At 38.4% G+C, this 13,711-nt stretch overlaps 2 protein-coding genes across 6 annotated transcripts in view; both read left to right on the forward strand.

The window, feature by feature from the left end:
- orc5 (origin recognition complex, subunit 5) overlaps positions 1-4,898 on the forward strand; it is a 59,212-nt gene extending 54,314 nt beyond the window's left edge. For 2 of the 3 annotated variants that reach the window (XM_078419698.1, XM_078419699.1), the window contains exon 15: positions 4,157-4,850. In XM_078419698.1, coding sequence (XP_078275824.1) covers positions 4,157-4,202 — 46 coding nt within the window. In that variant the 3' untranslated portion in view covers positions 4,203-4,850. Of the gene's footprint in view, positions 1-4,156 lie in introns of all 3 variants that reach the window. The other variant, XR_013548785.1, reaches the window with a different exon arrangement.
- A 2,754-nt stretch (positions 4,899-7,652) lies between these two features.
- Positions 7,653-13,711, forward strand: part of reln (reelin) — a 247,689-nt gene continuing 241,630 nt past the window's right edge. Inside the window, exons 1-2 of one of the 3 annotated variants that reach the window (XM_078419695.1) lie at positions 7,653-7,869; positions 8,723-9,017. In XM_078419695.1, the coding sequence (XP_078275821.1) occupies positions 8,789-9,017 (229 nt within the window). In that variant the 5' untranslated portion in view covers positions 7,653-7,869; positions 8,723-8,788. Of the gene's footprint in view, positions 7,870-8,552; positions 9,018-13,711 lie in introns of those variants that run through there. The other 2 variants (XM_078419696.1, XM_078419694.1) reach the window with 2 other exon arrangements.

Consider the following 13,711-nt stretch of genomic DNA (forward strand, 5'->3'; position numbering starts at 1 on the left):
CTATGGATCATGTGTAGACAAGGTATAATAGTATATAATGGCTTTAAAAACATAGAATGCTGGAGATACTCATCGGGTTAGATGACATCTGTGGAGAGGAGAATAGCTAATATTTCAGGCCAATTACTTTTCATGAGGAAATAGATGTTAGAAACCTAGTTGTAGAGAAGAACGAGAAATGTAGAGAACAAAGTGAATATCTGTGATATTGGGCGAAAGGGAGAATCTCAAGACTGATCATCAAGAACACAGCTGCATGAAGAGACCAGCTGTAGGCCCACCCACCCTATCAGGCACCTGCTGCTCCATCTGACAAAGTTTGTGGTTCACACTTTGGCCTCATCATTTACTTTGGCTTCACACACAATTAGAATGAAATCAAGTCAGCCTCGAACTGACACGAAGAAGAATTGCTGTTTCTTGAGATTACTTTGGTCTTCGTAGGAACAGTGTGAGAGATCAGAGCAGAAATGGTTTGGTGAATTAAAGTGATAGGCAACTGGAAACTCGATCACCCCTGCACGTGGTATAGAGGTATTCAGCAAAATAGTCACACAATCTGCCTTTGATTTCTCCAGTGGAAAGGACACCGCATTGTAAGCTCTAAATGTAGTCACTGAATTGGAAGATGCACATGTAAATTACTGTGTCACTTGGAAGTGTTGGGTTCTTGGATGATGAAAAAGGAAAAGGTCAAAGATCACGAGTTACATATTTTGCTGCTGTATGGGAAGCTGCTGTTGTGATGAGCGCTGGCTGTTGGTGGAGATGGAAGAGGGAATCAGTGGATCAAAATGGAGTGATTGCCTCGTTGAAATGCTTGTTGTGACATCTTGAATGAAATTTCAGGGAATGATCTGTTGAATGTAAAAACTAGTGAATTAGAAGGCAAGGATCAGGGAACCCTTATCCTTCCTCATGGGAGGGGAAGGTCTGAGGGTAGAAGTTGCAAATTAAGCAGATGTAATTGGGAGCCATGCCAACTTTGGAGCAAAAGCCACAGTAAAGGAAAAGATATCTTGGGTATGAAATGGAGTCCCCACAGGATTCCAGGATTCCCCGCAGGTATGATCAAGAGAGGTGTGGGAGTTTTGGTGCTTGCATGAATATTGGGTTTAAAGATTGCACGCATGTAGCTGTTTGACTTAAACTCACGAACGATTTATAATAAATACATAACAAAACCTACACTTGGCATTTTGGAACATATTAAAAATATATCTTTGATACTCCAGTAAGGTTTCAGTTTATGCACAGCACATTACATCCTAAGGTAGAAGGGGATGCTATACTTTGATACCTTGTGTTTACTGTTTTGAATTCATTTCAGAATATCCCTTCTGTCAGCATTATATGTAATATGTAGGCGGGTATGTTTCGGGCTCTCCTTCCCCCAAAATGAAACATGGATAGAGTTCCCCTGGTGTTCGCCTTTCACCACATCAGCCTCTTCCAACATATCATTCTCCAACATTTCAATCACCTCTAATATGACATTAACCAGACTATAACGAGTCACATCTTCCCAACCCCGTCTTTTTCCACCTTCTTCAAACAACACCTTCGTTCACTCATTCCTTCCCACCCAAACCACCACTTCCCCAGGTACTTTCCACGGCAACCGCAGCAGATGTAACATTTATCTCTATACCTCCTCTCTTGCCCAGCAGTGCTTCTGGGTGAGACAAAGGTTCATGTGCACCTCCTCTTACCTCATTTACTGAATCTGGTGTTCTTGATGTGGCCTCCTGTACATTAGCAAGACTAAGTATAGATTGGATGACAGTTATGCCAAACACCTCCTGGAACTCCAATTGTTAACCATTCAACTCCCCTTCCCATTCCCATACTGACCTTCTGTCCTGGGCCACCGCCTCCATTGACAGAGGGAGGCCACATGCAAACTGGGGGAAACATCTCGTATCCACTTGGGTTTAGCTTACAACACTACGGTATGAACGTTGAAGAAGAAGGTTCTCTTTCGAAAACGTCACCCATTCCTTCTCTCCAGAGATGCTGCCTCTGAGTTACTCCAGCATTTTGTGTCTATTTTTGGTATGAACATTGAATTCTCCAATTTAAGGTAACTACCAAACTCCTTCCTCTTCTTTCTCCGCCCTCCACCCACCCCCCCCCCCCCCATCTCCCCATGTCCCACCTGGACATGGTTCTATTTCTCCCCTCCCACCTGCATTCCTTCCTCTAGCTTCACAGTTTGCAACTCTTCAATCCTTTTGTCCCACACCTTCTGTCTTTTCATCTCTTGCATTTGTCCAACCATCTGCCTATCAAAACCCCCCTCACCTACATACATCTGTTTTTGAATTCTGACATTAGCACTTGAAATTCTATCCATTGAAATATTATTCATGCTGAAGACGGGCCCTGACCTGAAACGTCACCTATCCATGTTCACCAGAGATGCTGCCTGACCCGTTGCGTTTGCTGCCTGATCCAGCAGTTTGCATTACTTCCTGGTTCAAAATCTGAATTGCTCAGTAACAGATTTTCCACTATGATTGCAAGGCAGTTATCGCTCTGTTCTCACATGTCCCAGAACCCCTGTAGAAGTGTTCATGCCACATATAATCACCACAGGCTTCAGAGTAGAGTCCATAGAAAGTCTGTGGGCAAAGACAACAAATGGCTGATCCCTTTCAGTGACAATTGATCAGTCTGTTCCATTAACATTGGCGTACCTAATGCTTCCATGGCTGTGAAAGATTTCAAGTGCCAATGTCAGAAGCTGCTGACTGATATCTGGTACAAACCTGCCTCGAGAGAACATATAATATTTGCTTAGACTTATCTTGCAAACTGATGGAATGTAAATTGTGTTTACACAATGCCCAATTATGAACCTTTTCCAAATTTCCTGTAATGTTATTAATACTAAGTCTCATTAGGTGGTCATGGCTTGAAGGGTGAAGCTAAATTTCATGTTGTATCATATTAGAAAAGAGAAATATGGTTCATTTTACCCTTGTAATAGAATGTCCAACTTGTGTGTTTTGGTTGATATTAACCCTTTGTGTGAAGCAGAAGCATACATTTACATTTTATTTTAAAGTAATATGATCAATTGTTACAAACATTTATTTAATCTCATTTGAATAATACTCAATAATGGGAATTTCAATGTTTGGCCAACTTTTTGTACTATTCCACAATTGTTCTTTATTAGACCAATAACATAGGAGAAAATGTTTGTAAATATTATTTCCTATACTTTGATCCATCATCAGAAAGTGGGTGAGCTTTTTCTCAATTGGAAGTTGAAAGAAAAGGGTTGTGATGAATGGAACGTGTACAGAAACACAAATTTTGAAAACTACTTTGAAATGACTGTCATCATCTACTTTAAGAGATGTTCAAGACAGAAGACTATATCAGTATCTTGAGTATTTGCTAAATAAAATGGGCAAATGTGAAAATACCTTTCACTGAATAGTTGGACGTTCTGAATACAGCACCCTGGAAAACAATTCCAGGTGTTTAAAATCCTGCTGTTTTATTTGTGGAGTTAATGGAGAATCAGAGCTGAATTGTTAAGTATCTTTTGCAGATATTCTTGAATCACATTTTAAAAACTTCGTGATCAGGCAGAGGAAGACATTGAACTGACCATATTTCTAACCATATTTAGTCATGCAGTTTATCAGAATATTGAAGTTGTCAAGCAGTGTTGCCTAGGGCAGCTTATCCTTTGCATGCATAAATTCATCTAAGGGCTCCCTACAAGGACATTTGCTGCCGCTTCTTCCTTCAATGCAATTTCTCTCTCGCCGTCTCCCCCAACATTATTCCTTTTGGCTGATCCTTCCCCTCGGAACACTGGTCCCATGCTTAGTCGGAATGTCGGCAAGCATGCAATTTCTGAAGCTCCTTCTGTGCAGGGGCTGTGGAATATTACTGAGGTGCTTTGATTTAAGGGTGTTGTTCTGAATTGATCATTTGAATAAATAACATTCTAGTGTTAGATGAGGACTACGGATGAAGCTGATCATATAGCTAAAACATGTATCAACTATAAGTAATAATTAAGCACAATTTGAGATTTTTAATGTGGGCATGTTCTAATTATTGTAATCAGTGCAGAATTTACAAGATAAATCAGGTGAAATTATGAACTTAACCATATTTTTTTTCTTTCTAGGACTGTAAATTTTGATATAGTCAGGTACTTGTATGATTTCTTATGAGACCAGATGCACGACCATATGGATACCGTGAACAATGATCAATGCTTTTGCACCAATTCATACTGATCTATCTACTCCACTGATAAGTGGCAGAGGCATTTTGGCTCTATTGGATTTGTCCAAGCAGGTGCTGGCACAGTGTGAGATCTGATGAAAATATCTTGATTGGTCAGAATGGATATTTAGATTGAACTATTTACCACGAACTCTTCAGTGTTTTGGAGCTATGTGTTAATTATTGACAGCAGGAACTCAATACAATCTGTTCCAATCTAATAACATCATTTTAGCATAAAAGCTGTCAGAAGTGTATTTACTTGGAATTATTTTCCTCCGTGTTGTCCTTTCCTTGGAATTTTGTATGTACACATTTATTTGTGGCTAATCTATCATTTTTGTTGTCTTCTGTAAATTATACACACCCTGCTCCTGGGAGAGTTTATGATTGTTGTTCATGCTGAGAGCAAATTACTTCTATTTTTTTTGACAAAAATAAATAAATATTACTGTCATAATTGTGTCCTCTAGATACTCATTTTGTTTGAAGCGTTAACATAACCGAATGTTTTTTTTCGTCTTTGATACAGTAAGTCAGTATTTTGGTCATTCAAGTACAAGTTGAAGATATCCTGTGGGAATTATTTTATTCGCCTAGTCAGCTGCTGCTGATTAATTTGCATTCATCTTGATGGTAAAAAGTAAAATAATTTATTTTGTGAAAATGATTGACCATATTTTGTGTCATAGTTAATATATAAATGCAAATATATCATTTGCAGTAACTTGAAATATTATACTGTACATAATAGGACATTCCTGCTATTACATTAAACATCTTGAATGGCCTCCAAGGCAATAACTTGTTTTTTAAGCCAATTCATGCATTGCAGCTGGTACTACTGCTGACAAGGAATTTGAAACTTGATGCATGCTCGCAGGGGTCATTATAGTGAACACCCATTATGAAGCACCATAGTTTAGTTTCACCAAACTAATAACAACAGACATTTCATCTCTCTGTTGGCTGAGGTTTCCCTGTGTTCTGGCTATCAACAGAACAGTTTGTGCCATATTGATTGCGAATGCAACAGGCAAGCACTTATCAGCGTGCAGGAATTTAACTGCAGTGTCCTGACAGACGCTGTAATGCTCTCCATGCTGGAATTCTACTTCATTTTCTTATGTTAACATATTTCATCCAAAGTAACTGAGATCAACCTATACCTGCTACTATCATAATTTATACCATTCATTAGTTTATTGTTCAACATGGGATTTTTTTCCAGCCAGTAATGCATGAACAAAAGTACATTTAATTGTACATTTAATTCTCTACATTTAATTTATTTCCCTTTTTGGTCTCATACATTTGGCAAATGAGAATGCAAGGAAATGCAAACAAATAAGTGACCTGAAGGTGTCTTGTTTGGAAAATTATTGGTCGAAAATTTGGAAAAACGCCACATTTTCTCTTTAAATGTTGTCTTTGTTGCTAAGACAAATACAGTACAAATAATATAGAATTTAATCCATATTTCTTTTCCCAGAAATGTATAATTTTTGAACCACAATTTCTAATTGTACCTTGAATGTTTCCATAATTTTGGTATTGTAACTTGATCGGGAATAGTTTAGGTATGAATTACCTTTTGGAGATGTACTGTGAATGATAAGTAATAAAATCTGGAAATAAAAGTTAGTATCAATGAACGTATAAGCAACCTGGAATCTGTCAAATTGTTGGAAAAGTTTTATTGATATTACTTTGGAGAGAAAGTATCATTTAACCCAGTGTGGTTAGTTTATGATTTCGACCCCATGTAAACATGATTGACTTGATCACCACATAGTCTCGTAGTTGTGTCAGATGACTAGAGTTGGGCAAAAAAAGTTAAATTAGACAATAAAAGGAAAAGAAAAATGAGATATAATGTTTTATTTCACTTTCTTCATTCTTCTCCAGGTAACAGCAGGGTTCTGTTCCCGAGAACTGTTCGTAATCTGAATAGTTTGCAAGTCGGAAATGCGACCATGTACTGCTTTCCCACCAGGCTGTTGCCTTCATCCCTGCAACAGCTGGCAAATCCACCCTGCTGGTCTCCCAAACGCTCCTTCATATGTATGGCTCTAGATAAGTTGACCATCTGTAAACTGAAGAGGTCATGTATTCGCTTTGGAAAGTACCTTCCTCCTCTGAGGAGGCAAAAATAAGTTATTGACACTGGCAAATGCAGAAACGAATACTAAATTTAGTCTTCAAATACTAAATCACAACTATTGCATGACAACTGTTGATCTTCAGATGTCTCTAATATTTTTTTTACAGTTTTTATAGAACTTTTAAATCTTTGTCTATGTTATACCTGAACAAAGCCTGGTTTATAGACTGATTATTTTGTTATTCTTGGTGGTCTGCTTGTAAAGTTATTTCTGTGGAATCAAAATCTTTATACATTTGGTCACCCTCATTGAGAACAATACTTGCATGAAGATTCTTGCAAGTCCAATTTTCCCGTCAGGCAGCCCTCCAGCATACATTACAGGTTAGCTGAAATTATTTTGTTTCCCAGTAGTTGAGTTCAAGTTGCAGGTGGATTTAGACTTTGTGCTGTGTTTACAAAAATTTGAACTTCTTCTGATATGCAATATCAGAAATATATGATAACAGAAGCAAACATAAACAAACAATTTTATTAGGCATTTGAACGTGCAAGTGTTTTTGCACAAAGTATCCATTAATCCTTCAATGACATCTCTAATTAGATCCAATCAGATACAAATATTTAACAAAGCAGAGCCCTCCTATAGTTCATGACAACAGTTCACAAATATTCATCTAATAGATCTTGCACTAAATATGTGTCACTACGGCCTGCATTATCTATCAGCTAATTTCACGAGCAAAATATGGCTAATGGGATGAACACTATTGAGGATCTTCAGCTATGTATGAAGCAGAATGTGGGGGCATTGGAATGGTTGAAAAGCCTCATGTAATGATTTGCACTGGAGAATGCACAAATAATATTTTTGTTTGTTGGTTGCTCTTTTTAAAAAAAAGATGATTAAAAAAATTGTAGGCACTTTAATCCCACAGGGGGAAAAAACCCAATTTGCTAACCTGCATGCAGCAACTATCTGTCTAGCCTAATCTAGTTTTGAACGTAAAATTCAAGCTCTCAGATATTTTTTAATATGCGTAATTCTGCTTTAGTCAAAAATTGACTGAAATGTCCACTGGTACTTGGACAGACTTATTTGCTCTCAGGTTAAAGTTCTGTTGACATGTTATTAATAATTGACACCAGCTACTTTTCCACAACCCACCCAAATATATTGAATATATTCTGGTAGCTGAAACTAAAATCCAGTTGTCAACTGATTGAAGCCACGCCAATTATGAAAATCTAAACTTTCCTTTCTATGTATTTGTGCTAAACTCAGTTTTGAATATTTGATATTTGTATCAGGAACTCGCTAGTGATTAAACAAAAATCATTGTGATCCAGTGGAAAAGTCAGCACAGATATTTAGTGAATGATCTTGTTATGCAAAGATAGATATTAAATCAACAGAGAATGCCACTTCGAATATCTGGTGTTCACGAGTCGCTTTGATGAACTGATGCTGGGATAGAAGAAACAAATTTCATTCAAGATCTCCATCGGTAATGAAACAACTGGAATGACTAGAATCTTAAATAATAATGGTTCAGGAAGGAAGTTAAAATTAATATTTTCATTGTATTATTTTTACCATTTTAATGTTTAATGTAAGGGACCTGGTGGTCCTAATAAAAAAAGGAAGTTAGCAGTATTGTTTAAATGCCCAGAATTAGTACCACAGATTAAGCACTACAAAACCAGTGTAAAGTGTAGGCAATTGAGGTTTTTGACAAAAGTTGATATATGTCACTGCAGATTTTTTTTTCCAAAGGTAAAATTAAACCATTAATTATGTTAAGTAAGGTCTTTTGTGGTGAGCACTTCAGAACTGAAACAGCATTTAAATTACCTTGCAGTGTATGCCATAGAATTAATACGTGTAGATGTGTAGATTTTGTTATTTGATTAATAACAAGACAAGGCTTAAATGAGATCGCAGTTTTTGGACAGCAAGAATGAGTGAGGAATGGTTCTGTCTGATGCTAATCTGAGAAGGTGGAGTTTTTCAGCCCCTTCAGTAAAAACAGCAGGGAAAATAAATTATTTCTAGTCACTGCATTTTATGCTTGATCAGTTCCCAGTTTTAGTCGGTGTTCTGACTGGAGGGAAGACGTTTGTCGTCTTAAAACAAAGTTAACAATAAAAGACACGCCTTGAGGCACGTGGGAGGGAGCTGGAAAGTGGAATGGAATATGCTCTGAGGAAGACGTGTGTGAAAGCTGTATTGCAGCTTATGAAGCTGGTGTATTAGAATGCAGTAGAAACAGCTGACAGCTGGCAGTTCCTACAGTTTCTGGCTTATGACTTTCCCAACAGAAGCTCTCTAACATTAAACTTGTAATCTTTTTCCCACAGCAAAAGAAAACCCTCACTCACAAGAACCGGGTTTCTAGCAGAACAGCGTACGAAGAGGATAAAGATATGGATAAAAAACGATGCTTTAACACTTGGACTTTGTTCTTTCTGGTTGGAATATTCTCGTCAGATCTTGTCTGTGGCTCTGTGGGGTTTTACCCAAGGTTTGCCCCATTCTTTTTCCTCTGTACCCACCATGGAGAGCTGGAGGGTGATGGCGACCAGGGAGAGGTGTTGATGTCACTTCATATTGCGGGAAACCCAGGATATTATGTGCCTGGTCAAGAATATCATGGTAGGTCACTTTCTGTATTTAAAGGTATATTGTTCTCGCTTTTTGTCTAGTTTAAAATAATGGTACAAGGATTAGTTTCAGACGGACTCAAAATATGATTCTTTTGCATGGTATGATGTATGAAATGCATATATTCATCAAAACTGATAAGCATCTGGTTGAAGTCTGCATATTTTAAAAATAATTTCTTTGTTTTCTGAGTCACGAATATTTAATATTTTGATATTTACATTAAGAAGAGCAAGGTTAAAAAAAATACCATATTAAGATGATATATTTGAACATCAGCATTCTTGCTGATTATAGAGACAAATGAACCCTTTGGGATTTCCTCCTTTGTTGTGAACCATTCCGTTTCTGTTCCTAAATCTCTGCCCTTCAAAGAGTCTGTACTGGAGATTGGGTGTATTAAACTAAGCCAGCAGGCCTGAGTAGGATTTGTGTGTGGGCTCAAGTCAAGTGTAAAAACCTTTTTACTGAGACAGCTGTCAGTCCCAGACCGATCTGTGTTTTAAAATAAAGTAAATATATTTCTGATGAGAGAGCATAGAGTGCACTCCTGGCTCATTTCTATCCTCTGGACTGCATTCACAGTGAGGCAGATAATAATGGAATGCCCAGCACAGTATCTTGTATGTACATGTGTGAACTACAGCAGACTGTTTGCTGTAAACCAAAAGTGAGAGTTCAAGTCATCCGAGCATGGGGTTGAATTAACATGGAAAAGCAGCTTGACTTGAGCAGTTGGAAGCTAAAGCGCCTATCTTATATCCATAATGGAGATTCCGGCAATCTCCAGAGGAAAATAATTCGACAGAAAGCAAAAATATTAAACATGTTGATATAAAAGTCAAAAGTACAGTAAAGTTTTGAAATGTAGTTCTGAAAACAATAAAATCTCTTTTATTCCACACTGAATACCCTAGTTGATGAAATCAGATGATGTATTTTATATTTAAACATGATTTTAACCAGTTCATTTCAAGTACTGGCAATTCATCCATTGGGATTAATTAGTGGGAAACAGCGGTATTTTGAATATACTGCACTTTTTCTGTAGATATGAAAATATTAAAAATGCAACTCTGTTCAGTTTTTCGTTTAATTAGTATTTCAGTGTTAGTAAATTATGGATAGAATGCAGAAAACCATAGGGAGCACTACAGATTATTGTAAAAGCCTCAATGCAATTTGCAAACTAACAAAATAGCCATAATGTGTAAGAAGGAACTGCCGATGCTGGTTTAAACCGAAGATAGATGCAAAAAGCTGGAGTAACTCAGCGGGACAGGCAGCATCTCTGGAGAGAAGGAATGGGTGTCGTTTCGGGTCAAAACCCTTCTTTAGATATCTAAAATAACCATAATGTCTGAATTCCCCTTTATTTTGGGAATTGTTAATAATTGTACATCTTATTTTACAAATTAGACAACCTGTAACTGAATATTAACGATTCTGCTTGTCGGTCGATGAATCCAAATTTAGTTTGTTAGCCTCTAATATATTTGCTGTCAAAAAGTTGAGAATTTGCTTTTGTGAAAACTTCTTATTGAAGTGCTGATTCATTTAAATTACTTAATTGTTCGTTGAGGCAGGTGTGCCAGGTATTGTCAGCATTGAGCTAACTTGTATGTCTGGTTTTATACTTCAAATCAGAATTAAATACCACCATTTATATAATGATGGGGGACAAACCAATCTATAAATTTGCATTAGCAAGAAGCACTGTATCACTAAATCGCCTACATGTAAAATAAGTACGATAACTTCTGTTTTGTAAATAGTGGGGAATAGTGGTCTCAATCCATTAAGACAAATTCAATACAGTAAATAGATTCAAAAGGTTGCTGCCTGCAAGTCATTACTGTACTCTGTGATTAAAGAATCATGTTGACATTGAAGCATTTATTTGATTTGTTTCTTAAATTCTGACACTAAAACCAATGACATTAAAAAAATAAATTGGGTGACATTTTCTTTACAGAGATTTACTTTCCTTGCATTGGATATATCCAAACATCCTGCCACTCAGAAAATGAGGAGCGGGGGAGAGATGAGTTATCACAATGGGAAGGGTTGCATAGAAATTGTGTGTCCAGAGCATGTATAATGGAAACGATTGAAATCAGCCTTTTTCTTATCATCTTATTTTATCCGAAACATTATTCTTTTCAAGTAGTCTTGATATGGTAGCTTGTTGTGATATCAGCATCTTTGAGTGTTGATTTGAGTCCCTACCTTGTCATAGTACATACAGAGTGTGAATGGACACTGTTGCTTTGTCGAGAGAGACTGGATATTAGATGCCCTTGGCAATTAATTGCACCAGGAGCAGAGTACTGCCAACTCTGTATTTCATCCACAGGTGATATGTTTGGACACTGAAGGGGGGAAAAAAGATTAAAATAACGAGTACGCGTTTGTTTATTTGTCATATGCACTGGATATGAACCAGAACAATGAAATTCTATCTTGCTGCCGCTTTGATACATTAGACACAATAACAATAAACGTGCAATAAATTATCAATTATTCTAAGTAAATTAGACCATGATGGTGAAGAAATCAAATTATAAAAAGCAATCATAGTTGTGCAAAGTCAGTAGTTGTTCGGTGCTTAAGTAATGTTGTAGTCTGGACTGTGTAAGGTGATTCAAGAACCTGATGGTTGATGGGAAGAAGCTATTCTTGAACCTCAAAGCAATGGTTCTCAGACTCTTGTATCTTCTTCCTGATGGTTCCAGCGAGAAGAGAGAGGTGCCAGTGTGGTGTGGGTCTTTGATGATATCAGCTGTAATCTTAAGGGGTGTTGACCTCGCCACCCTTCCAATGGGAGGGAGGGAGGGAGGTCAGTACCCGTGATCGATCGGGCAGCGCCCACTACTTTCTACAGCCTCCTTTGTTCTTGAGCATTCAAGTTTCCAAACCAGGTCGTGATACAGTCAGTTAGTATACCTTCCACTGTACACTTACAGAAATTGGATTGTGTTTCGGGGACATGCAGAATCTCCTTAAACCTCTGAGGATGTGGAGGTTTTAGTGAGCTCTCTTTGTGATTTAATTGATGTGCTGGGCCTAAGACAGATCATCAGGGATGTCTACGCCCAAAAACTTAACTGTTGATTCTTTCCACTGCCGTCTGCCCATGAAGATAGCTGCATTGTGTCTCAGCTTTCCCTTCCTGAAGTCAATAATCAACACCGTGGTCTTGCTAATATTAAGAGCAAGATCGTTGTTATATCATATATCATATATCATATATATACAGCCGGAAACAGGCCTTTTCGGCCCTCCAAGTCCGTGCCGCCCAGTGATCCCCGTAGATTAACACTATCCCACACCCACTAGGGACAATTTTTACATTTACCCGGCCAATTAACCTACACACCTGTACGTCTTTGGTACCACTCAATCAGATTATCAATCTCCCTCCTGTGCTTGACTCATTGAAATCGGTCCAACAATGGTGGGATTGTCAGCAAATTTTAAAATGATGTTGGTCTTATATTTAGCTGCACAGTTCTGGATATAGAGAGAGTAGAGCAGAGGACCGAGCACACAGCCTTGAGGTACTCCTGTACTGATGGTTAGCGAGTAAGAGGTGGTGTTGCCAAACAGTACTGATTGATGTCTGCCAATGTGAAAGTCAAGAAACCAGTTGCATTGGGAGGAGCAAAGATGCAGTTTCCTTGACAATGAATTTTTTTAATTAAAAAAATTCTGAATAAAAAATATACTACACAAAAAGAAAATGCAAAAAAAACTCTTCATATATTCTCAGTGTCATACTCAGTAATGTTTGCACCTATCTTTAAAGAAAACATTCTTGCCACTCTTGGCCTCTGAGCAGATACCTATTTCCTGTTTGAGAGGTTCCCCAAACACTCTCTCCCTCTCAATATCTGGCAGCTAAAGGATCTGAGATTGTGGTTCTCCTGCGCAGAACTTTTGTGTTGGCTGCACCAAACATCAATGCTTCTTTCGGCACGTATCCCTGCAGCCCAGAATTGGTTAGCCAGCAACATTCCTTGACAAACATCTCGCTGTGCTGGAAGGCCAACAAGTTTTGCACAGACCAAAGAGCGTCTTTCACAGAGTTGATGGTCTTCCAGCAGCACTTCATGTCCATCTCCAAGTATTGGCTGGGAACAGCCCATGAATCAGAGTCCTGTGAACTGTGAAAAGGACCCTTGCACATCCTTCTCCAGAATCACTTCACAAATCCACACTCTGCGAAGAGATGGGAAATATCTCTTCTCCATAGCAACCATCCCAAGGGTAGTGTGCATCAGTAGTAATACTCTAACTGGGAGGGCTCCTCTCACCACCAGCCAAGCAATATCTTGGTTGTTGGTGAGTTCTGGTGATGAGGCATTTTGCTAGACAAACTGGGCAGTCCACTCAGGGAACCTCCCCATCAAATCTATCAAGTCCTTGTCTTGCAGTGCCTGCAGGATGTTCTGTGCTAACCACTGCCCGATGGACCTGTCATCAAAGGTGTTGGTCTGGAAGAACATTTCCACAAAGGACAGGTGGTGCGGCAAATATCCAGCTGACTGGCACATTGTGTGATATTGGTGCCAGGCCCATCCTTCCCACCATCCGGGACAGCTAATCACGCTGGTGCCCACCTTCTTTGGCTTTGTGCACAGCCTAATGCAGCCAGGTGGCCATCAGTATGAGGGCGATGTTGG

This window comes from Rhinoraja longicauda, chromosome 23 (genome assembly GCF_053455715.1).
Source record: "Rhinoraja longicauda isolate Sanriku21f chromosome 23, sRhiLon1.1, whole genome shotgun sequence".
NCBI lineage: Eukaryota > Metazoa > Chordata > Chondrichthyes > Rajiformes > Arhynchobatidae > Rhinoraja > Rhinoraja longicauda.